The sequence below is a fragment of the Gymnogyps californianus genome, chromosome 3, assembly GCF_018139145.2.
Source record: "Gymnogyps californianus isolate 813 chromosome 3, ASM1813914v2, whole genome shotgun sequence".
Taxonomy (NCBI): domain Eukaryota; kingdom Metazoa; phylum Chordata; class Aves; order Accipitriformes; family Cathartidae; genus Gymnogyps; species Gymnogyps californianus.
Window position 1 is genome coordinate 68,888,755 of NC_059473.1, and position 23,464 is coordinate 68,912,218.

A 23,464-nucleotide genomic window follows, 5' to 3' on the forward strand; every position below is an offset into this window, starting at 1 on the left:
CCTAAAGAGGACTCCTCCTTAGGAGTCAGCCATTCATGCATACCCTGCATGAGCAGGAAAGAAGTCTGCTTTCAGGATAGCTACAATTTTCTGTTCCCTTCCTTCTCTTTAAAAAAGGATTCCTTACAAGATGGAACTAGAGTTCTCTTAATCTAAAAGTTCATCCCTACAAAATACCAAGAGAAAATTTGGAAGGAGAAGTATTTCATAAATCATATCTAAAATTACTTAGAGTATCTAACAAATTACAATCCAGAACTGCAGATGTGTATATGACTCATCTCATATTTATGCACAAACTGAATTTTTTCTGAATTACTTGCAGGAATAAATCTAAAAGGTATTTATGATTAACTGAGGTACTGATACAGTTGGAGGTGTGAGGGGGAAACAAGCTTTCCAGCACACAAGCCTTTTGACATCTTTTTTAAAAATATGTAGTTAATTTACTTACTTGTTCACACTTCAACAGAAAAAATGAACACGAATTAAGACTGAAGTCTTAAACAGTATACATCAATTTATGAAACAAATAACCCCACCAAAAAAAGCTGAACCCCAATGCCATAAAACATTGAAGACAAACCTTAAAAATAATTAAAATAAAATACAATAATAAACTTAACTGTTGCCTATAACAACACTGAGTTTTAGAACTGAGAAACAAGAAATAAGTCTTTGAGAACTGCAAGGTTAAAGTTAGAAGCAGATGATATTCAGAACTACGTAATTTTGTTTGTTTTTATGGGAAGGATATCCGAAGTCAATTATCCTTTTAAGGAAGGCCTACAGAACATGAGAAAAGTACATTAACAAGCTATCAAAACAAACATATTTCAAAATACTATAGCATTAACATAACTCACCAGTACTATAGTATCTTTTAAGTTCTGTGCGTCTGATGTCTTTCAGTTGATTGTATTTTTTTTTTTTCTTTTCTTTGTCTGGAGCAGTTTCCTTTTCCCCAGCAAATTTACAGTTGTCTTCAGAGGAACTGATTTGCTCCAAAATAACTTTACTTCCATCATGTTTCTCAGAAGGTGTTTTGGAAACAGGAGATCCAGGGGAATTGGCAGAGACACTCTCGGTGTTTTGTTTGGCTTGCCTCTTCTTTTTCAAACTATGCAGAAAGAAAAAACCCACAACATTAAGATGTAGCCAACCTCTACAGACAAGTTAACTCACTTGCTAACTTGATTTTTTTCAAATTAATTTAGTATCAGAATTCCTTACAACTCGCTAAAAACTACACACTTTGCATCAGTACCTTGGTAACTAAGATTATGCTACAGCATACTCTTGATTCATATCATCATCTCAAGGATATCTTCTCAAGAATAACAAAAAAGGTAATAAAGTTTTTACTGTTGTTTACTGAGGAGGAGGAACGGGGAAGAAGAAACAAAAAACACTGAAAAGTTGTTTTGTTTTAAACCACCATACAAGACACTGAATCATGTTTTCAAGATGAAGCTTAGGATACAATAAAACCGCAGATCATAATGTATTATAATGCAACAGCTAACATAATTTCACAGTCAACTGCTCCTGCTTTATAAAGCTACTTGTTTTGGTATAAACTTGTTATTTCTTTCCATTTTGTCCAAGGTTATCTCCCAGCAGCCAGCCATGCCACTCCACATGTGTTCTTGCACAACCCATACCACCTGGTACTCCAAGTGTCACCCAGCAGCTCCTTCCCCAACACGACCGATGTGGCCGCAAACTGCTTGTGCAGGAACATTTTCCAGCTGCTACAGCTCTTCTGAGAGAAATCTTAACGAGCTGCCTACAAATCTTCCAATACTATAGCAACAAGAGTATTTTCTTTTTAGAAGACTCCTTAAAGCACAGCTCAAGTGAGAAAGATGCTTCAGGAATCCTAACGCGGAATTTTCTGTTAAATCACCATCTTTAGCACTGACTTTGCTTAGCAAGAGCAAAGGCTGGCTTTACGGGCTGACAGTCAGTGTCACTAAAATAGTCCTCAGCTGAGAATCACTGACACGTACCACACAAAATTAAAAACTAATCTATCTAACGGTCCTTCTCTTTAGTACATTAACTTCTGGGTTACAACGTACCTAAGGGAGGGAGTAGTATATTAATCTTGTTGATGCTAAAAACTTTGTTACGTGCACAGGAAGAATTATGCATAGAAAATATGGACAATCAATGCGTCACCACAAATGGGAAAAGGTTGTATTATCTCACAGCAGTAGTTTACGTAAGGGAAAACTTAATGTATTAAGTTATTAATATAATGCAGGAATTTCAGAGATTCTTCCTTCCACCTTTTACATTTATATGCTATCAATGTATTTTTTCAGCCTACAACATAAAAATAAATACACAGAGCATTTGAGAATTACAGTAAGACATCTCAAGCTACACACCTTTTTTTTCAATAAAACGTTAAAACCAGTTCTCAAGTTTAGAATATCCAGCTTGAGACCTCTGAGAAGGTCTTGAGACCTTCAGACCACGTGACCAACACTTTCCAGTGAAACATTTCAAAATTGTCTTGCAGAAGCTGTGTCTATCACGTATGTATGTATACATATTTCTTAAATGCTTCCCAAAATACGATAGCAGGAGATTCAAATTCTGCAGCCAACTCAGTGAGGATGCTGTGGTTCCCCATTCATTCAAACTCACTGATTTATAAGACAACTAGTAGTAGTTCATGCTCTGCACAGCAAAAGAAATTTAGTGTGTGTGAAACTTTACAGATCAAGTCCTGACTACATATGAAAACAACCTACAGGGATTTATAAAATAAAAGTGAATACATCCATATAACAAATGAAGTGTTTTGTTTAGACTAATGAAAATTTGCATATGCAAAGGAAGCTTATCTTTGACTAATAAGCCACAGTCCTGATCAAAGGCTGCTGGAGGAACTGCAAAACATTACAGTCACATTGTTTATGCAATGTCTATATTTAGCTCTGGTAGAAATCTTTGTAAAGCAACCCTCTACACTGAAATGGCACATCCTTACCATGGTTGTACTTGATTCCAGACTTGTAAGTGAGACACATCCCTGACTTTTTACTCCAGTGACTCAACGACCTTCCTGTACATGTACATATCACAGGGTACCCAAATCATCTGCTTCAATAGACGAGAACTGGCAAGCACCCATTGGCAGCCCCATTTCTACTCACATTGCAACAGAGACTTCTGTTCTCAGATTCCTAGTCTACTTGTTTTGATCACAAACTCTGTTAAGTAAGCTTTCTGTAGTATAAATGTAGTTTTTCAAAACAACAAAAAAAAGCTGGTAATGGAAGCATAGAACCCTTTTTTGGAGGGGAAAAAAAAAGAATGATAGGTTTTTCTCTTTTAGAGGTCAACAGTCCTCATGACGATACTAACAGCTTCCATCAGTACTTTCCTTAAAACATACTCATTTGAACTAGAGTTTTCAAAGTTGCCCCAGGCAACTTTAAGAATAAAGAGCTAAAGCAGAACTGGTCCATTAGTGATAGAAAAGAGGAAAGCAGAAATGACCGTCTGAACTGACTGACTGCAACTGATTGATGCTTCTCCCCGTAGTGTTTAATCTTGCCCAATTCCCACACACTACCACCCACTGAGAGCTCATCACACAACCTAAGGCATCCCCAGCACACAGCTGCTGCTGCTGCAAATGGACAGTGCCCCAGGTGCTTTTCAAGTAAGAGTGATCAAGAACCTGGGCACTCCGTAATTTCTATTCCGTCCTCATGGCAGGCATCAGATTTTCAGATAGTGCCAAGCCTGCTCCTCCTGCCCACTGCTCCGTTTCAAGGCAATGACCATCCAACTCTCAAAGTGGCAACCTTGGCACTAGAAAAAATACCAGATGAGGACCAAGTATCCATGACTTCCATCACAGAACTCTGAGTTACTGCAACTCTGCCTAGGGTTATGATCTCTACTTGGAAGATGCTGCTTTTAGAGGTCTCTAAAGCCTGGCCAAAATTACCCCAAACTCTTCACTTCACTCACTCTTGAAAAACCTCGACTATAATATCCCAAGGAACCAAAACAAGCCTTCAACAGCATTTAAAATCGTAACAGCAGCCTCGAATTTACTGTGCTTTTTGACATTATGTGCACCCTCTTAGTAAAGCAAATACAAAGTCCTGTATACACACAAGGCAATTCATTATTAACATGTACTGGTACGGTGCAGCAGAGATTGGGCTGTGAAGAGCACAGCTGGAGGGTTTACTGCATCTTAAACAAAACTCCATCCCCTTGTGGCACCCCCTTCAGCCTCCACTTGCCCTTCTCTCACACTGGCCTGCACATCCCAGCAAGGCAGACTGGGCACCCACACAAGCTGCCAGCCCCTCTCCTGCTCGGATTTCAAACCCATCACTTCCTGAAGAAGTTGGAGGCTGAAGGTCTCATCCACTCTTCTCCCAGCTCTCACGTATTTCCCACCCTTCACGGCAAGAACTGCCATGCAAGATGGATTTAAGAACACCATTTGTCATATTATTTCCTTTTTCAACTACTCTGGAAGATTTTGAGTGGTTTTGTTCAGTTTTAAAGGGCATTTCTCTGAATAAAAACAACATTCAGTCTTGTCCTAATGGTTATGAGAGCAAAAGGTAGCTGAAGGCCAAATAAATACATAAATAAATGAAACTCCTCAGTTTGACCAGTGTCAGGTTTTGCAATTAAATCAGCCTTTCAGACAAAACAATAAGCATCTTTTCCAGTGAATGAATAAGGTGTTACTGCAGAAGATGTTTGTTTTTCAGTATCAGAGTCAATGGATATGTTATGTTTCACTAGGAAAGTTGCTGGGGGAAGGAAGAGGGAGAGAGAAAAAGGAAGGGCAGAAACAAACAGCTTATCTGCAAAAACACTCCAATTTCTGAAGAAAGTGTCTTACAGATCTGTAATTTCGTTTAGACACCAGATAACGTTTTTCAAGCTAATTGGTTGTGACAGGCAGAACATTTCTTCTGAATTTATATGGAGGCATCCTTTTACAGCTCCTCAAAGTGTTTTCTGAGCAACAACTGATAAGCCATTTTCTAATTCTGTCCAAATACAGAGTTTCTCAGTAAAAGTTTTCAGCCTGTTACAGCAGATGGCATGGGGACTTTTCCACTAAGGCCCATGAGAATCAGAGGAACTGGTTCTTAATGGGCACTGTGAGCTGGCTGCAGAGATCTTTTGGGCATCTACCCTACAGAAGGAACAGGGAGCAGAAACTTTCTGCAACACAAAGACCATTCTCATACCATTTAATAAAGACTAACGATCTGAAATGGACATAATCTCAGAGCAGGCAGGTAAAAATACAAGGTTAGCAGTGCTAACTTAATTTGCAACTGACTGCTTAATATCTTGGGCACTGACTTACAGGAAAAGAGCTAGGAAAGATTTCAAAAAATGGCTTACTTTATCTTCCAGGCCCAAGTCTATTTGACTGTCTACAAAAGGCAAATAAATCTGCATTTTTAGAATAAAACAGCCTGAACTTCCCATTACACTAACAAGGCAGGTGGTTGGAGTAAAAAGAAAACTGATCAGAGAAAGGAGGGGTGATGTTATCTGCACAACTTTCACTAGAAGACTACAAGCAACCAGTAAAGCTATGCAACTCTGACACTGAGGTAATAAAGAAAAGGAAATCTGACAAAATTTTTTTTCTAGAAATTCCATTTGGTTTTGGTTAACACTTATTCAACAGAGATGCCTACCAAACAATTGAATAGGACCTCATTTGATATATAATAATTAATCACAGACAAAAAGCACTAGGTCCACATCGTAGGATGTTCTAAAAAACTCCTAGGATAATAAGGCATGATTTTTATGATGTATTAGATTAATAAAAATGATACAGCATGGACAACTCTCGCTTTAGAAACAAAAGCATCTAACAAAGTGGCGCTCCAAAAAAAGTATTAAAAAAGAAGGGGGAAGGGAGAAGAAATCTTCGTTTTATCTTGAAGCTGACACAGTTTTCCTTTTGGGAAATTTTCCACAATGTGTATCCTCTAAAATGTGCCTTGACATCTGGCATACAATCAGCTTAACATCCTGCACAGCACAAACAGATCATGTTCTACATATGCTGGGTTTTTTAATCCATTTATGCATATATGCAATAAGATTAACAGAGTTTGTAAAAAAAGAACTTTAAAACATTTCAAACATCTTAATGTTTTGTTCCCATCAAGATTCTTGTTAGTTTACTTTGTATACAAAATGACATACACCTCAATTATTTCATTCAGAATTAATCATTTTCATCTTAATTTAAATCTCTGCACTCTATATAATACGTACTAATTTCTTTGTACCCTACATGCCTTTCTCCACCCATCCAGAACAGCTAAATAAATCAAATTTATGACATTAAAAAAACCTAGGTACAGAAACCTTACAGTAAAAATCCCTGTTAGGCACTCACCGGTCTGATCCTAGTCAGCTATTCTATTCGGGCCCACACAGGTCATCCATCTCCCCTTCATCCAGCTCGGTGCCAGCACGACTTGGCCAGCTCGGGGCATGGCTGTGGTCTCATCCCATCTGAATGTAACCTGACCAATAAGCCACCTCAGGCAAAAATAAATCATTACTGCTTGCAAAGCCAAAGGAAGTCAGACTGCTTGCCAGACTGTAATGCTTTGCTCCTGACTTCCTCAGTGCAGCTACTTTTACTTCACAACAGAAATGAATACAAAATCGTTCATCCTCAGTGAGAAATCTTCCTAAAACTAAACAGCATCCACCCTGCAAGAAAGCACGCTCCATGAAACACCAGCCATTTCAGGCTGGTATGCATCCTGTTTTGGAAATGAGCAAGCCACAAGGCTGTACATTTACTATTAAAACAGGATTGCCTATTAAGGTAAAAATAAGGGATGGCACATATTTTTTAATGAGAGATTTAAACAATTAACTGCAGGGGGAAAAAAAAAAACTATGAAAAAGTAACTCTGAAATAGTTATAAAGGACAACTGTGTGGTTGCAGTATGGTGGCTGCAGACACTGAAAAGTGTCCATAGTCTGGTCATTCCAAATGACACACGGCAACTACAGAAAGCTCTGATATTAGTAGCACAGGTCAAAGCTGGAAATTTCCACTTTTATTGGAACTCCTGTTACTAATTCACAATAAATACCAGCATCAGGTTTCACACATGGTCAGTCATCAGCAACGCTCAAGAAAGCTGGCATGCTCCAAATCAAGGGTATGTCCGTTTTCTTCCCGATACTGCCATTAGTTTACAAAAACAAGTCACTCTACCTCTTTCATCATCTGTAATGTGGAGGGAAGGATTTGTAGTAAAGCTGTTCTGGAATTTTAAAGAGATTGTACCTCCTTATAGAAAACAGTTCTTAGATGAAATGAAGATTTGTTAATTTTTCCCCCAGTCTTCTGACTGACATCAGGAAATTTTAAATATCCCACTTAAGCTCTCTAATGTTTATTTTAGGGGGAAAAAAAATAATCACAATTTCCCAGGGTAAAACTCGAGAGAGTTTTGAGCTGTCAGAAAGTTTTTATTTTCTTAAATTTAAGAATACAATGTTCCCTTGCAGCTTAATAAACTTTCTATTTTCAAAGGCAAAAAGCATCCCCATCTTTTCTGTTTACTTAGCAAAAGAGGTTATGATGCATTCAGCACTCCATTACCATGACAACAATTTAATAAAATCTTTTCCATAGGGATAGGATTTTGGAAAGCTGTTTTGTTTGATTTAGACATCTATTTAAGTCCTTCTCTTATACTCTCAGTTACTGTAGGCTCTCAAAGAACAGCTTTAGGCAGAAGGCAAAATGAAGAAATCCCTCCCTTCAGATGACTCCTTTAACTTTGCCTGAAGTTCACTTAACAGGCTTGTTCAATTAAACCAGCACCACAGATCTATCTTGTCACAAATACCAACCTGACTCTTACCACACTCCCATCCTGCTCCTCCTCTTCCATGATGCCGGATACCTTCTCCTACTGTGGTGTTCATTCATCACCCCAAACCTCTCCCACACATGCAACGAATTCTTCCCAAAGTGGCTCAGCAAGACACTCTCCCTGCACCAAAACCCTGGCCAGGGGGGAATGGCCTTGCCCTGTCACCTCCAGCCACTGCTGGGCTCCAGCTGCTCTCCCACGCTCAGTGCCAGCTCCCCAAGCCACCACTCCCCTTGACATCAGCTGGCTGAAACTGTAAGAAAAAGGGAACTGCATTTACACAGCAAAGGAGGATGTTACAGGGAAGCTGCATGGATTCTGCACAGGAGAGTCCCACCATATTAGAACTATTAAAATTATTTGATGAGGGTAATAAACACATGGTAATCAGGCTGGCTGAAACACATCTCAAGTTCTCCCTGAAACGCTGATGAACTCCTCCCTCCCTGCCTCAATTGAACACTCTTCAAGAAACTCACCTTCCATGAAACAAATAGGAAGGCCCTTTTAAATTAGTAATTGATTCACATAGGCAAACAAAGTGCAAGAATTGAGAACGACCCAAAAAAAGACAGACGACGACAGGGTACATGGAGAGCTGTGGGGGATGCGTACTGCTCCACACAGTCATCGCTGCACACCCACTTTCTCAGATCAGGTAAGTGCCAAACTTTCCCGACAATACAGAGCCAGTTTTAGTATTGATTAAACTGACTGAAAAGAGTCAGAAGGAAATTTAGTGCTCAGTGACTCATATGGCAATAAACATTTACAAGAAGTGATGAAACAGTCGATGAAAATCAACGGTCATTTAAAGCAAAATCCATGGGAAATGTGCCATACATTGTGCAGCAATAACATAGCTGGAACCCACCTCCACGAAAAAAATCTCAGGGAATGGTATTTTAGTATTTCTTATATGAGAAGTACCAAGGGTACCACCTTAAATTCTTTCAAGAAATACTTTCAGATAAGGTGAAAAGCAGCTAAAAATAAATAGCTTAGGCATGCTGTGTTTGCCAAAGATGTAAACAGGTACAAAAAGCAACTATGAAAATTCATCACGGCAGGGCCTATGAAGGGCTATGGAGAACAGTCACAGGGATACAGCCTTCCCCCCCCCCCCCAGCAGATACCTACACCACAAACTGCTAGAAGCCAGTACACTTGTGGGCATACTCATGAAGGATCCTTGCATGCACTCACTTTTTTTTTTTTCTCTCTCGTTCTTAAGCATCCCCGACTGGCCCCTGTCAGAGATAAAGCATGGTGAGTGCAGTGGTAATGGGGCAAAAAGCACAGCAAACCCCTAAGATTCAGGGGGAGCCCGGTACTATTCGAGGAAAAGGAGACTTGGCTCAAAGCTTGTAGCTCAAAGTTTGCAGCTCAAAGAAGCGTTTTAAGCCACTTCTGTCAGAAAAAGGAGGTGCCTCTCTCTCTGCTCACCATTGATCCTGTCCCCAGGAGTTGTCCCCATTATCACACACAAGCGTTTGTCACGGCTCCATAGGGACCGGATCTGGGAAATTCTCTATGTTAAAGATAGCCCAGCAAAAGTGCCAATACATAAATTAATTTTTCAAAATTGGATCACTCCCCCATTAGATCCCACTTGGCTGTGCTACCATTTGTATTAACACAAAGGAAAAGGCCAAAAGAGGAGACAGGACTGCTCCTCCAAGCAGCAGTGCCAGTTCAAAGGCACTTTGCCATACTGAAGGGCTTGTCAAGCTATGGCCTCCCTTGTTCTCTGTAACGTTAGGCTGGCTTCCTCTTTTTGCTGATCTCAGAAAACCAAACCAGACACAGGCCATGCCCAACAGACCTCTGGACAGGAGCACTGAAGCGGTTGTGGCAGCTTCTTCCCACTTATCCAGAAAAGGCGCTTTGATGATGGGAAATTTTCATGAAGGTTTGCACTGCGAGGGCTGGGAGACAGGCAGCTTCCCCTACTGCAAAAAGCAAGGAAACAGTGACTCTGCTTCTCCAACAACAGCAGGGAAGAGAAGACATGGTTGTTTTGTAAAGAGGATCTTAATGTTGAATAAGTTGACTCAACTCGATAAGTGAAGTCACCTGGCTGACTTTGCTGACCCGTAAGATCAGGGGGATCCAAAGTAACCATGGTCAAGTCGTCAGTGATCAAAGTAAAGTCAAAAATTCAATTATTTCTTTATTTAAATGACCACTAAAAGGGATATCTTAGAGAGGGAGGGGACTGAGATTTAAACCACATGTCTGCATTAGCTTTTGCTTTTATTTAAAAAGTTACTTTGAAAATTAACATTTAAATGTCAAGGCTCTCTGCATCATTGCACCATTCTGTATGGCATGAAACTACAGATTTAATACAGATGTAAAAAAAAAGTAGTTTAAAAAAGAAAAACACAAAGAAAAAACACACAACTTCTTCTTTTCTTATTATTAATAGAGAAGACCAAGATGAGAAAAAAAAGCACTAAAAAGGAACCTGTCGTTGTTTAACCCCAGCCAGCAGCTAAGCACCACACAGCTGCTCCCTCACTCCGCCCCTCCGGCCCCCAGTGGGATGGGGAGGAGAATTGGGAAAGAAGGTAAAACTCGTGGGTTGAGATAAGAAGAGCTTAATAACTAAAGTAAAATACAATACTACCAATAACAATAATGAAATATAATAACAAAAATAGCAGCAATGAAAAGAAATATAACAAAACAAAAAAAAAAAAAAGAAGGGGGGGTGGGGAAAAAAACAGTGATGCACAATGCAGTTGCTCACCACCCGCTGACCGATGCCTGAGCAGCGATCCACCCCTCCGGGCCAACTCCCCCCTGTTTATATACTGGGCATGACGTTCTATAGTATGGAATATCCCTTTGGCTAGTTCAGGTCAGCTGTCCTAGCTATGCTCCCTTCCAGCTTCTTGTACACCTGCTTGCTGGCAGAGCACGGGAAACCGAAAAATCCTTAACTTAAGTGCTATTTAGCAACAACTACACCAGTGTGTTATCAACATTATTCTCACACTAAACCCAAAACACAGCACTGTACCAGCTACTAAGAACAAAATCAACTCTATCCCAGCCGAAACCAGGACAGAAGCCAAACTAATGGTTTTAAACGCTAACTTTCACGATGACGCAACAATTATCCAAATGCTGCCATGTATTTCTCAAGGATTCTGTTAATCACATTTGGAGCTTATAACATAAGAGACGCTGTGCACATGCTTACAAACAGGTTGCAAACTCATCCGTTCAGCAACAAATTTACAGCACGAAGTGTCGTGACACAAGTGGAGAAAGGTTCTATTTAAAGTATTTCAGAGTAATTGTTAAAAACAAATCTCAACCAACTCACCGCGTGTCTCAGTTCTGCGTTTGCATTCATTGTCCCCAAACAACTCGTTATCTATTTTGCACGTTGAGCAGTTTAATGGGCTTCCTGAACAGAGTTCCCATTAACTGACACTCACTCAGCACAGAAGAGGAAATGCCCAAGCATACTGAAAGTCCTGTTATATGGATTAAAGTTCAAAGAAACACCCAGCAATGCTGATAATGGGTGGGAAAAAGAGGAATCTATAGCTTTAGCATTTGGAATAAGGAGCGATATTGTCTCATACAATGGATACTTCATGAGAATGATAATCCCCCTCCACGCAGAGGAGGTGTTTGCATCAATGCTTCTAAACAAAATAACATGGCACTACCTTTTTAATACTATGCTCAAAAGATCATTAACCATAAGTATAAAGATGATACGACAGGGTATGGCTTGTCTCCATGGGACAGTCACACGGCATGCATGTACCAATGCAACTTCTCATATGTGTACACCTTATGTTAACGTGAGTATTTGCATGGTCTGGTATTTTTCGGTAGCCATACTATTGTACTAGTGCAGCAGGTCCTCCATTATGTTTACTGTAAGAGACAAAATGTGTGTTAATTACTATGCCTTAAAATTTCTCTGTGGTTTTTATATCAAACATCAAATTGTTTATGCTTATATTTTTGGCTGAAAAATAGTTTGAATTTTTTCATCTACTCTTCAGCTGAAACTTTAAACAGGTGATCAAAATGTTTATGATTGGAAGGGGAAGAAGCAATTACTGCAGGGGAAAAAACAAAGGCAAGAAGTAAACCTTGCCCTCCATCAGCATGATGGAAGAGGCGGTGACAGGAGGACAAGAGGTTCTGCTCCCTCTCCACGTTCTCAGGACTCTGAGAGTCCAGAAGGTCCCACCACACTTCAGGCAGATGCCAAACTAGAATAATAAACTGAGGAAACCAGAAAGTTACAGTGCCCTTGATTTTGATCTTGTAAGGCAGCTCCTCTGCTTAACACCGAGTGGCCTCGCTCCTGGCAGCAACCACACACACCCAGGCTGCAGCACGGCCGCAGGGTTAAGTGCTGCCTCCTCCCCACAGAAGCAGAGCAGGAGGGTGGCAGGGAGAAGCAGGCCAGCTATCTTCAATCCCCTGCTGCATTCAAGGACAACGGCCTTCTAGCAACCCCAGCTGGAGCCAGATAAGGCAGGTGCTCTGCAACACCCTGTCCTGCTGCCTGCCACTGTCCCACCTTGCCCATTCCCTTCTGCGCTGGGAAGCAAAGCTTCCTGGAACTCTGGGTCCCACCCCTGCTATGGCAGGTGGGTGAGGAGCTGCTGGCCTCCCCTCCCCTCCAGTGCCCCAGCATATCACCCTGCAGCAGCAGTGCCTTGGACCTGCTCCCACCACCCTTGCTACAGCTCTGTTCCTACAAGCAACTTTCATCTTTCTGTGAAACCTAACAGTATGATTCTTCATAGGCATAAAATTGCTCAAATGCATCACTTCACGGGACCAGAGTCATATGCTGTAGTTTTAAAACACTCTGTGGGACTCGGGGGGGGGGGGGGGGGGAGGGGGGAGGGAAGTGAGGCGGGGTTGGCAGCATTTGTAACACAAAACACTTCTATAATAACAAAAAACCCTTCTCAACCTCAGGTAAGCAGAACTACATGCAGCTCCTGCTGTGGTCCAGGTGGAAAGAGGAGCATCATCTTCTTAACACAGATATTGAACATACAGATAAATCTTTTGCTTAAGGAGATTTGATTTTTAAAGATTGTCTGATTGAAACATGTGATTAACACCTTGAAGCCATGTATTTATAGAAGCATTACTGAAAGCAAAAATCCAGCAGCGGACAGAAATGCACTGTTATGTCTAAAACATAAAATATAATTTAAGTTTACCTGTGATTGGCTAGATGTTAAGTTTACACCTACTGAGATAAAAACAGCTACTCTAGAAAATAGTGGTAGAAACCTAGAGTTATCATCAGTACATTAAGTGCTATACAAGACAAGTTCTCTGTGCCAGAGACTGCTGTCTGACAGGAAAATACTCAGTGCATTAAGACACTCAGCTGATTTATGGCTCATTTACATTACAAAGGTTTTCCAGCATAAGGACAATTCTCTCCCTCCTCCCCAATATTCTAACCAGTTCTGCTGCTCTCCTTGGGATTTTCCCTCACACAAATCAACAGGACAAATCCTACAGACCTCAATGGAATAGCGTGAGACTTAGGGCATAGCTAACACACATGCTTAAATTTCAGATGATCCTAGGAAACACTCCCCGCCCAGACTACAGAGTAGGACAGAAAAAAACCACCACAAACCTACACTTAAAACCCACCTGCCCATAATCAGATTGGCAGAAGCGGGGCAGGGTGGGGAGAAATCCCTTCCAAACCCAGTCTGGAAGCTGGATTAATGCTGAGGGCATGAGAGCTTACCAGCCTGGCACCACGAGGAACCTAATGCCATCAGGAATATCCACACAGCCTCTTACCCTGTCCAAAGCCCCAGGGAAGAAGGAAAAAGCTTCATTTCCTGGGGGAGGCAGGAGTGGGGAGCCCAATGCTCACTGGCATGCAGCAGAAACTGCAGAACATGCAACTAATAGTTCAAATGCAGTGCAAGCCGATAACCATCCAGTGTCCCCACACAGGATCCACAGCATTTTTTTTCTTACTGACAGAATTCCCTTAGTTAGCCATATAATGCTTTCCAATCCCTCGGACAGAGGGGAAAAAAACGCCTCTCTCCAAAAGCATATTCCTGCAGCTATCATTCATATCTTTCCCTTTAAACGTGCAGCACTGTTACCAGAAACAGACCATCCCACCATGCAAACCAACAATCCAATGTAGCATGGCACATGGCTGAAACAAACAGGCAAAAGTCTGGAATCACGACAGCAGATACAAGGCAGCCAACCTCATCTGTGGGCCAGAAACACCAGCAACCTTCCCTGAAGGGGCATGTCTAGCTTCTTATCAACCTGGGTTTTCTTCAGTCCAGCAAACTCCAACATATCTCACGATGCTGACTCTTCTTCTCAAAATACTGCACACCCCACTCCCTACCACCACGGGGTACAAAGCACAGGAGAGCTGACCAGGACTGCTGCCACAAGGTGGTAAGGCAGCTGGGATTTCTCAGAGTACAAGCAAGAGATGATTAATAGCACCACCAAAAAGTCAGTACCATTAGGCATCTTTTTAGGTGTGTGCCTCCCTGTCACTTACACAAAACTGTAGCTGCTTCTGGAAGGGGCCTTCATGCCACAGCAGCTCCTTGATAGCAGCTCTGCCATCCATAAGAGACATAGCAAAACCAGAAGGCTGAGTGGGACCACCTCTTCCAGTAGCATCTTACACAGCATTGCATTAAAATTGACCGTGGAACCACACATCTGCCAAGTATTAATGCTAAATTTCCACAAGCGTTTAAGCTAGGCTTAATTTTAAAACAGTTCACTGGGATCAAGCAGAATTTTATGCAGTAGGTTCTAAGAGCAGAAGAGAAGACACATCTGGGAGGCTGAAGGGACAAGACCATACATGCAGACACTACAGAAAGACAGTGTAATTTAAAAAGGTAATTATATCAGTTTGCTACAGACAACAGTAAAAAGTCTGTATCTCGCCTATCCAGAAAGCCATCTTTTGAAGCCCCCAAATTTTATAGCCTTTAACATACGTCTCATCTTTAAATTCCTCCAAGAGCAAAAAGGTAAATGGCACAGCCCACCAGGAGCCTCCAGCACACCCCTCGTGCCCGGCAAAAGCAACTACAGGCAACAGGGAAGGGAAGGAGAAGACAACAAAATACATTACAACTATGTTAATAGCAACTCTTATCAAAACTGCACAGACTCCTACATCAAAAGGCCTATTGTGTAACTATTTACATTCTAAAAAGGAGCCTATATAAGTTTCTTTTTTTACAGTTTCTTTTTAAAGGCTGGTAAGAGACACCCAAAGGTCCCCTCAGGACAAGCAAATATAAGGTCATTGTATGCTTGCTGCCTAACAAGCCAGCCTTACACGTGTCTTGCAAGGTGATGAGTGAAAAGTCTGAAATTGCTGGTGTGAGACAGCATGTTTGAAGATTAAATAAACAGAAACTCTTTTCTCTGTACATTCTGTGATATAGCCCTCAAAGAAATCAAGAACATCATGAAACTCTGCCTTTCTTCTCTTTCCTAAAAAAAGCCTCTTTATACAGAGCCCACACTGTTACCCAGTCTCACTTCACATGCAGAGGGAAGTGAACGGGTGAGGAGATTAACCATGCTTCCCGTCTTACGCAAGCTTTGTATCTCCATAAATAGCATTTCTGGTACTGGAAATTTTTGAAAAACCCTGAAGAAAGCCTCAGGGCCCCATTAGATACTTTCACTAACTCTGTTATCCAATAACAAAATTCTTCTTCAATCCTAAGTGACTCCACTACTCTTGAGGATGAAAGCACTGGAAAGAACCGAGGCTGCAGAAACCACTGCCTTGTTTATGCTTCCCAGAGGAAGCAGTCACATTGGGAATAATTCTGTGATTCACAGGCTAAGTAGAGGATGGTAATTCATGCTCTTCTGCTGACTCTCATCCTGCACCACAGAATTACAAGACCGCTAATATGAAAACCTCAGAGTCCAGAAAGCAACAGCAACGTGAGATGAGGAAACAGTTCCCAAGATAAGCAGCTGTTCAACATACTTTTCCCCTGCACTGCAACACTCTTCTGAAAAAGCAAGTTCAATTTTCCCCCCAACTCTCATTCTCCAGGTTTACATCTATGATAAAAAGAAAACTTTCGTATTTTTTTATATATACAACAGTAAGTTTATGAGCAATGAACAGCAAGTATCTCTCAAGCATCTGAAGGACCTGACCAACCTCCCAAAGCTCCACTCAAAAGCTCCTCGTGCTGCTGTCTGTGAAATTCTAGACATTCTTCAATGTCTGAAAACTACAACAGTTGCAAAGGACAGCTGCAATACTAACCTACACAGCAGCAGGCAGAAAGCTTGCAAAAAACACTGGAACTCCTCCACTTTAAGTAACTGGAAGGCAAATCACAATAGTGTATGTTCCAGAAAATATTTTATGGCTTCTCTCAGCATCCAGCAGCAAATCAACTATCTCACACATACACCCCTAAATAACAGAGCAAATAATATCCGTTGCACCCCATAAATCTAAAGTAGTGATATCTTCAGCCTTTTCTTAGAAAATAAAATGCCTCAGGCATACATGTTATTGGTCAAAACAATGCGAGTAAAACGCAATACTGTTTTTTAGTTTCAATAACAGGATTATGAGGTAATGTTTATATAGGTGGAAGCAGAGCTAAGAAGTTTCCATTATACAGATGAGCTGAAATGATGTATTATTTCCTAGAGTCATTTAAAAGAATTTAAGCATCTCCAGGATCTTAGCTTGATTGTTCTTCACGCCGAAGATAAACGTTTGTGATGGTTTGTTTTAAAACTAATGTGTGGAAACTTTTCCTTCTAAAAGCAAAAAAATAAATTTTGGGTGCTACAGGAAATCTTAATAAACATCAACACTTTGGCTCAGCAGAGCAAGAACAATCGCAAGAAGATGATTGCTGGCGAAACAGTGATCTGAGGAGCACCCAACATTTGAAGCCTGTTGCGTGGATATAATAAGTCTGGCCAACAAGAAAAGCACCTAACAGAAAAACCTATGACAAAGTCTCACGTATAGGAGATACCCTCAAGAAAGTATGTTTGTGCATATACTCCTTATCTGGGTTTCCCTCCTTCCTAGCCACCACTGATATCCTCTCTTTCCACACATTCCCTCTGTGCTTGCTGCATTCTTCTCATTTCATCATCTTCCCACATCTTAATAGCCACAGGAATAAAAAATACAAAGCGTACAAATACTGAATATGGCAATAAAACAGAACAAAGCCAGAAAAGTTCCAAATGAGATGCTTATAAACCTGTTAGTTTGTAATACGCAAAAGACTGACCAAAGGAGTGACCATAGTGCATCAGACCAAGGGTCCGTACCAACATGCTGCCTCCACCAGCAGCCAAAAGCAAGGACCAGGGAAAGACCATAACAATACGACAAGTATGTATGACTCCTTCTCCAGCTAAGCTTTCCAGACTCTAGCTGTTTACAGCTCAGCAACTATGTATTAATGATTCCTACTGTCATGGGTTGTGAATGTTTAAAAGGAAAGCTAAGGTTAGGTTGTAAACAACTAATGTGATTGGAACACCGTACACCGTTTGTTGTATGGTTTGTTTTACTTATTTTTAGGTATTAAAAAATAATTAGGAGAAGAAAGAAGCTGGAAATTAGAGCCTGGTAACAAGTAAATGATAACCGTACTAAACACTCATATATATCTTTGTAAATCTTGGGCTTAATGTACAAATCTTAACCTGTATGAATGTAAATTAAGGTATCCAAGTCAAGAATCTAAATTAAATTAAAAGATGCTGTGAATTCCTTTATTTCCCTTAAATATTCACATCATAAGGCAACACGAGGTGAACATCAGGTTGTACCACTGGCTTCAGGTTCTGACAGAGTAGTAGCAATCTGGAGCTAAGTCTCTGCCTACTCAGATGGGCTTTGGAACACGTCCCAGACATTTATGTACTTTTTTCAAAAGAATGATGGTAACAAGACCAATGTAAATTCAATAAATACAAAAGCACCCAAATCCCAGTGAGAATATTTTCCCTAATACAAGCACTTCATCTTTGACTTCAGAAATCTGGCTCTCAGTGGTGACCAAAAAAACCGAGACTGAGAACTAAAATTCTTAAGTTCCCTGGAAACTATTAAAAAAAATCATTCAATGTAAGTATCAGTTTTAACATTCATCTCTATACAGCATTCTTCAGATTAAGGTCACAAGTTGGAGACATAGCTATGGATAAAATTAATGTCAGCATCTCAGTCTACTTGTTGAAAAGTAACATTTTTCAAATAAACCACTACTTATTTGTTGTTCTCTGCTAAGAAAGTAGTAGAGAGCTACTTGACATAGATCATAGACAGAGCATATAAAGCATGGAAAATGCTAAGTAACTCACAGTGAGGAAGGCTAAGGACACAGAAAACTTGAAACTAAAAGAGCTCCTTCTGTCATTCTTTCAGAAAACTACTCAAACTCTTGCCTTGTGATTTCTCATCTCCTAGAACTTCTTGTCCAAATATATCCAGTATCACACAATAGCGCATGCAAAGCAATTCCAGATTCAAGCTGTACATTCAGCGTTCCAGACTAGCAATTTATATCCAAGGCAATTCTTTCCATGTGACACATGTCACTCATTTTGGTAATTTCTTTTAAAATTAAGTTAAAATTTTAATAGCTATTCATTTCTCAAGGTTAAATACCTCTGAACTTGACCCTATGCAATGGGCAGGGAAAAATCGAGAGGTTCTCCATTCTGTAAGGAGAGAGGGAAGATAAAGGAAGCACAGGCAGAGGGAAACGGCAAGTTGTACCAGGGTTCAAAGGCACACACTCACAATAGAAAGCACCAAATGTCACTACAGTAGAGTCAGGGACCCAATACACATAGATGTGCCACTGTACATCCATATTACAGTGTACCATTTCTTTTTGAACTTGCTGGATACCAGGACAGACTTCACAGCAAGAAGAGACAGAGTTCTTTGCAAGAGCTGGAGTAATATTGGTCCATTTGGGAGCTAATGACACAGAAGTCAACAGAAGAGCCTAAAAACAAGGTTTGAAGAATTAGGCAAGAAAACTTAACTACACAGAATAGTCTTTAAGTAGGAGTAGCAGTCTTAAATAAGGACCTATTGCATAAGAGAAATTTATGCTTGCATGTTACTCTCATACTTTTACTTCTTGCCTGTTAAACTCCCACGAGCTGTAACATCTTATCTGCATAAGGAATCTAAATTGGTCTTTAAAAAGTTTTGTAGAGACTTCTACTTTGTTCGAAAAGTTACTTGTTTTATTTCTTGCCAACCAAGGCAAAAAATAAGCCCTTTACCACAAAACACAGTGGGTAAAGGAGCATTTGGGAAGAAGCAAAAATGGATGGTGAGGGTTTTGTTTCAGCTTTACTTGCCATAAGGAGGGGAACAGACCTGGGAAAACTGAGGCACTCAGACCATGAAGATCTGTAGTGGAAAGATACAATGGCTGGGTGGCTCTCTTCTATAGAGAAATTTTAAATATTTTAAATGATAAATGTTTAAACCAGCTTATTTACAACACTAAATTTGGGGGACAGACGCAGACAGTTAATTCATGTTAATCTTGCTTCCTCTCTAGCAGTTCAGGAACTGGTTTGTCAGCACATAACTACCACCATGCTAACCACTTCAAATATTTTGTGGTTCTCAAGCTAACCTTTCCAACAATTGCTAGCATAACCAGTCAGACACTGAGCACCGCCTCTACCAAAAGCTGTCCAGGAGGGGCCAAGACTACACTAGCCTGAAGGCCAAAAGCCGCCTTCTGATGGGAAGTCAGACACTTTGGGATGCTGGCAGGGCGGAGAGGCCGCTGCTCGTCTGGCTGTTCATGCCCACGTGCTCCTTTGCTCTGCCAACAGAGAACTTGGGTTCCTGTTATCAGGAGCTTAAGAGAAAAAGCTATCATCTCCCATTTTTCAGTTAATGCCTTTGTCCTTATTAATACCACAATAACCTTTCCCCTCACATTAAAGAGTGAGGTTTTCTATTAAAATTTGTGTATTTTCATTAATATAGTCCACAAGGTAGCTATAAAACATTTTATGTCATCAGCATTGAATATATACATTTTCTCCTTTCTAACCAGGACATAAGCAGGATCCTTCTTCTCAGCCCTGGGTGGAGCAGAGCCCTTTTCCCCACCCTCCTGACATGGAGCAGAGTTTTACCTCCTGCTGGCAAAAGGTCTAACCCATTTCCCATTCTCTTCCTTGGTTAGCAGTAGAGTCTTTTCCCGTGAATATCTGATCATAGGCAAAAATAAAAAGATCCAGGTAAAGGTTGGGGGGAGAGTCCTTGTCTCATAAGAATATTTACTACACATAAATTTAGATTTTGTAAATACTACTATTATCTTAGGCTCACAAAACACAGTAATAAGAGGTAAGGGGAAAAAAAACAGTAATGGAGGTAGAGGGGTGCATGTGTTAGGGAATCAACTGAGGTTGCTCTTAGCTTAATAAATAATGAGCCCAAGCTGGCAGGAAAAGCAGAGTGTTTGAATTAGCACACAACACAGCATGAGGGCCAAAACTTAATAAACTTGGGTGCTTAAATTTAAGGACAGAACAGGTGTCCACAGATTCTAAGACACAAAACAACCAAAACTGACAGCAGCATCAAAGCACGCACCTGATTAAACTACCTCGGTGTCCCAGTATCAGGCACCTAAGCTGGGAACTTCTGTCTACATCAAGTCAAAAGCTAAATTTTAAAAAGTTTAAAAGAACAGGTAGGGACATTGTTAGAACTGCCTTTGTAGTAAAGGCAATATAAGGTGCTTATTATTTTCAGGTACTCATATGACATTTACATGGGTCATCGTGTAAAGCGTTCAAACCATTCATCTGCAAGATGCTGGGACACCTGTTTACTAGAGGAAGCATGCTAGACTTAAGATGCTAGACTAAAATCAAGGACATGTAAATTCAGTTCTGCTTCTGTCCCTGACTGCACACACAGACAGTGTAAGTGAAGGTAAGCTGGGCATACCACCTTCTGACCTACTTTAGCTTCTATTAAAACATGACTTGAGGGTCCGCAAGAACATTCTTGTAGAAATCATACATGGATTTGCTTAGAGAGGGAACTTCATTTAAGGGCCTGCAACCTACATAAAGAAAAAAAGACGCAAGCCAGGAGGGAAAAGAGACAGATGACCTCCCCAAAGTTACATAGCATAGGTAAGTGCTAGAACTAAGAACTGATTTCAGGTCTTTTTGATCCTTGCCTAATGTCTTGTGCCCATACAAGACACAATGCCTCTGTGAATTTTTAAAAGAGAATAGCCACAGATGACACAGGAAAGCTGCAAAACAGATTAAATAAAACGTCAAGAACTTTGCTGAAAGCCTCTTGTGGCTTTCCATTTTGTTTAGCAGACAGCATTTAGAGAGGACTCAAAACACTCTCTTCAATACTAAAGCATCTTAGTCGGACATCTCTCTCAAAGCCTGAGTCTTCCTTAACAGGAAATCACTTGTTCTTTGGCATAATCTCTTTACCTACTTCTGCTTTATCCTACTTGATACCTCCTCTGCTATAGGTGCCATTGTTTATTTCCCCTTCTCAAAATCCCAAACTGCAACATTCCTTTCCGCCAACATCCACGTAATTGCATTTCTCGGAATGGAAAGCAAGTTACCTGCCATTAACAGATGTCCTTCACCACAAAACTTCCTCAAGTCTTTAGCCACCACTACATACCACCTGAACAGCAATAAAGAAGTGCTGCAACTTTTCCCCACGCTACTACTTCCAAGTGGTGTGACAGGCATGTCTCTAATGTCTGTAATGCACGAAGGCTAGTGTTTTAGTGCAGATCCAGTAATAGTTACTTAGTACAGAGTGGAGAGAGTATATGTTTTTCCTCTTCAACAGTGCAGAAGGTGTCTTTGAGTCAAAGATGGTTTTTATACTGATTTCCTCCCCCTCCTAACCCCCCAAGAGTAAGTGAGCTTTGGTTCTTCTTGTACATCAGAGCTCAGAGATGATTACAGACTTGCTAAATTAACAAAGGCAAGTTATTAGGAAGTCATCGTCACTTATTTCTTAAAAATCACCAATCATGAATTCCAAATGGTAAAAATGATTGACTGAAAAAAACATTGCTTGTATTTATAAAGATGATACAGTCTAGGCAGCTTAACCTATCAGTATATAACTACCCTTTCTTAGCTGATCTTATCCTATGAGATACTACTACTCAGTCTGTGCTTTATTTAAAATCAGATAAACTTAAGGTTTAGACACATTTATGTTTTAGATGTGCTTGTTTTTATAAACACTCTTCAGGAACTGGATGCTGGAAGCTCAAATACATTGCAATTTGCAACTGAGTACCCAAGAACAGTTTTGTGTTACAAATAACAATTATAATTCAAGTTTACCTCCACTACCCAAAAGGAAAAAATTACCACTCCAACATTAGGGACACAGCAAGGAAAGCACCTTCTGGATACATAATGCAGCATGGGTTTCATTTTTATACATACTTTAAAAATCATAAAGCCTTGTGGAAAAAGGCAGAATGAGGAGTTCCATATTTTGGAACTCAAATTTCAATTCTAACATTGAAATAAACCCTGTAACCTTACCGAGCAAAATAGCCTTGTCTTCGTTCCTTCTTCTCTTCCTTGGTCTCCATTATGTACAGTCAAATGGGCAAGGTGAGCGGCCAAGCGTGATGCTCTTTTTCCCCTCAGTATCTCATATCCAGACAGCGTCCCCTGTATATAAACATATAAAAACAGGAAGTTCATAAATCAACATGTCAACACCACCTACAAAACCCAACAGGGTTGTGGAAGTGCAATTGACCCAGTGACAAAGCAAAGTAAAACTTTAACCAGTCACTGCTTGCCATGTGATATCCATTTAGTATACAATGAGACAAAAACCAATAAATGCACTCAAGCCAGTTTGTCCAGCAGAGGAAGAGAGATACTGCAAAACAGGCAACCCAAAGAGCAGTAGCAAGTTTTAAAACCCTGGAAGGATTAAAATCTTTTGCAAGCTGTTAAATAGTTTATACCAAAACATCTTCCTGGTTTCATGTGTTTTATAGAAAGGAAGATCCAAGAGAAGCTTTGGAAATATCCAGTACAAACAGTACAACCAGAAAGACGCATAATGTTCACTTTATAAAAATTCTGTAAAATAGTGAGAAATAAGAAGGTTGTAAAACAATGTGAAGAAAAAAAGAGCGTTCTACATTCTTTACACAGGTTTGACTGTTGTGAACAATACACATGTTCAAATAAGTATGTAGGGAGAAACACAATGGACCTGCTGCTCTCCAGATGAATTGCAGTCACCTCGAGACAGACAAGACTAGGGAAGGTTTTCTGAGAAGTTTAAAAAAAAAAAAAGGGAGACCAGTAACACTGGCTTATGACACAGAAATCACTACCTCTTTGCAGAATGCCATACTTGGAAACCAGAAGCTGGGAATTTCAGAACGGCTTGGCAATTACTGCAATTAAT

General features: G+C 40.3%; 1 protein-coding gene across 6 annotated transcripts in view; it reads right to left on the reverse strand.

The window, feature by feature from the left end:
- The window catches only part of NCOA7 (nuclear receptor coactivator 7), a 100,839-nt gene that overhangs the window by 55,275 nt on the left and 22,100 nt on the right, over positions 1-23,464 (reverse strand). For all 6 annotated transcript variants that reach the window (XM_050893392.1, XM_050893393.1, XM_050893388.1 and 3 more), the window contains exons 2-3: positions 22,576-22,707; positions 867-1,120 (exon numbers count right to left, since the gene is read on the reverse strand). In XM_050893392.1, the coding sequence (XP_050749349.1) occupies positions 867-1,120; positions 22,576-22,625 (304 nt within the window). In that variant the 5' untranslated portion in view covers positions 22,626-22,707. The remainder of the gene's footprint in view (positions 1-866; positions 1,121-22,575; positions 22,708-23,464) is intronic.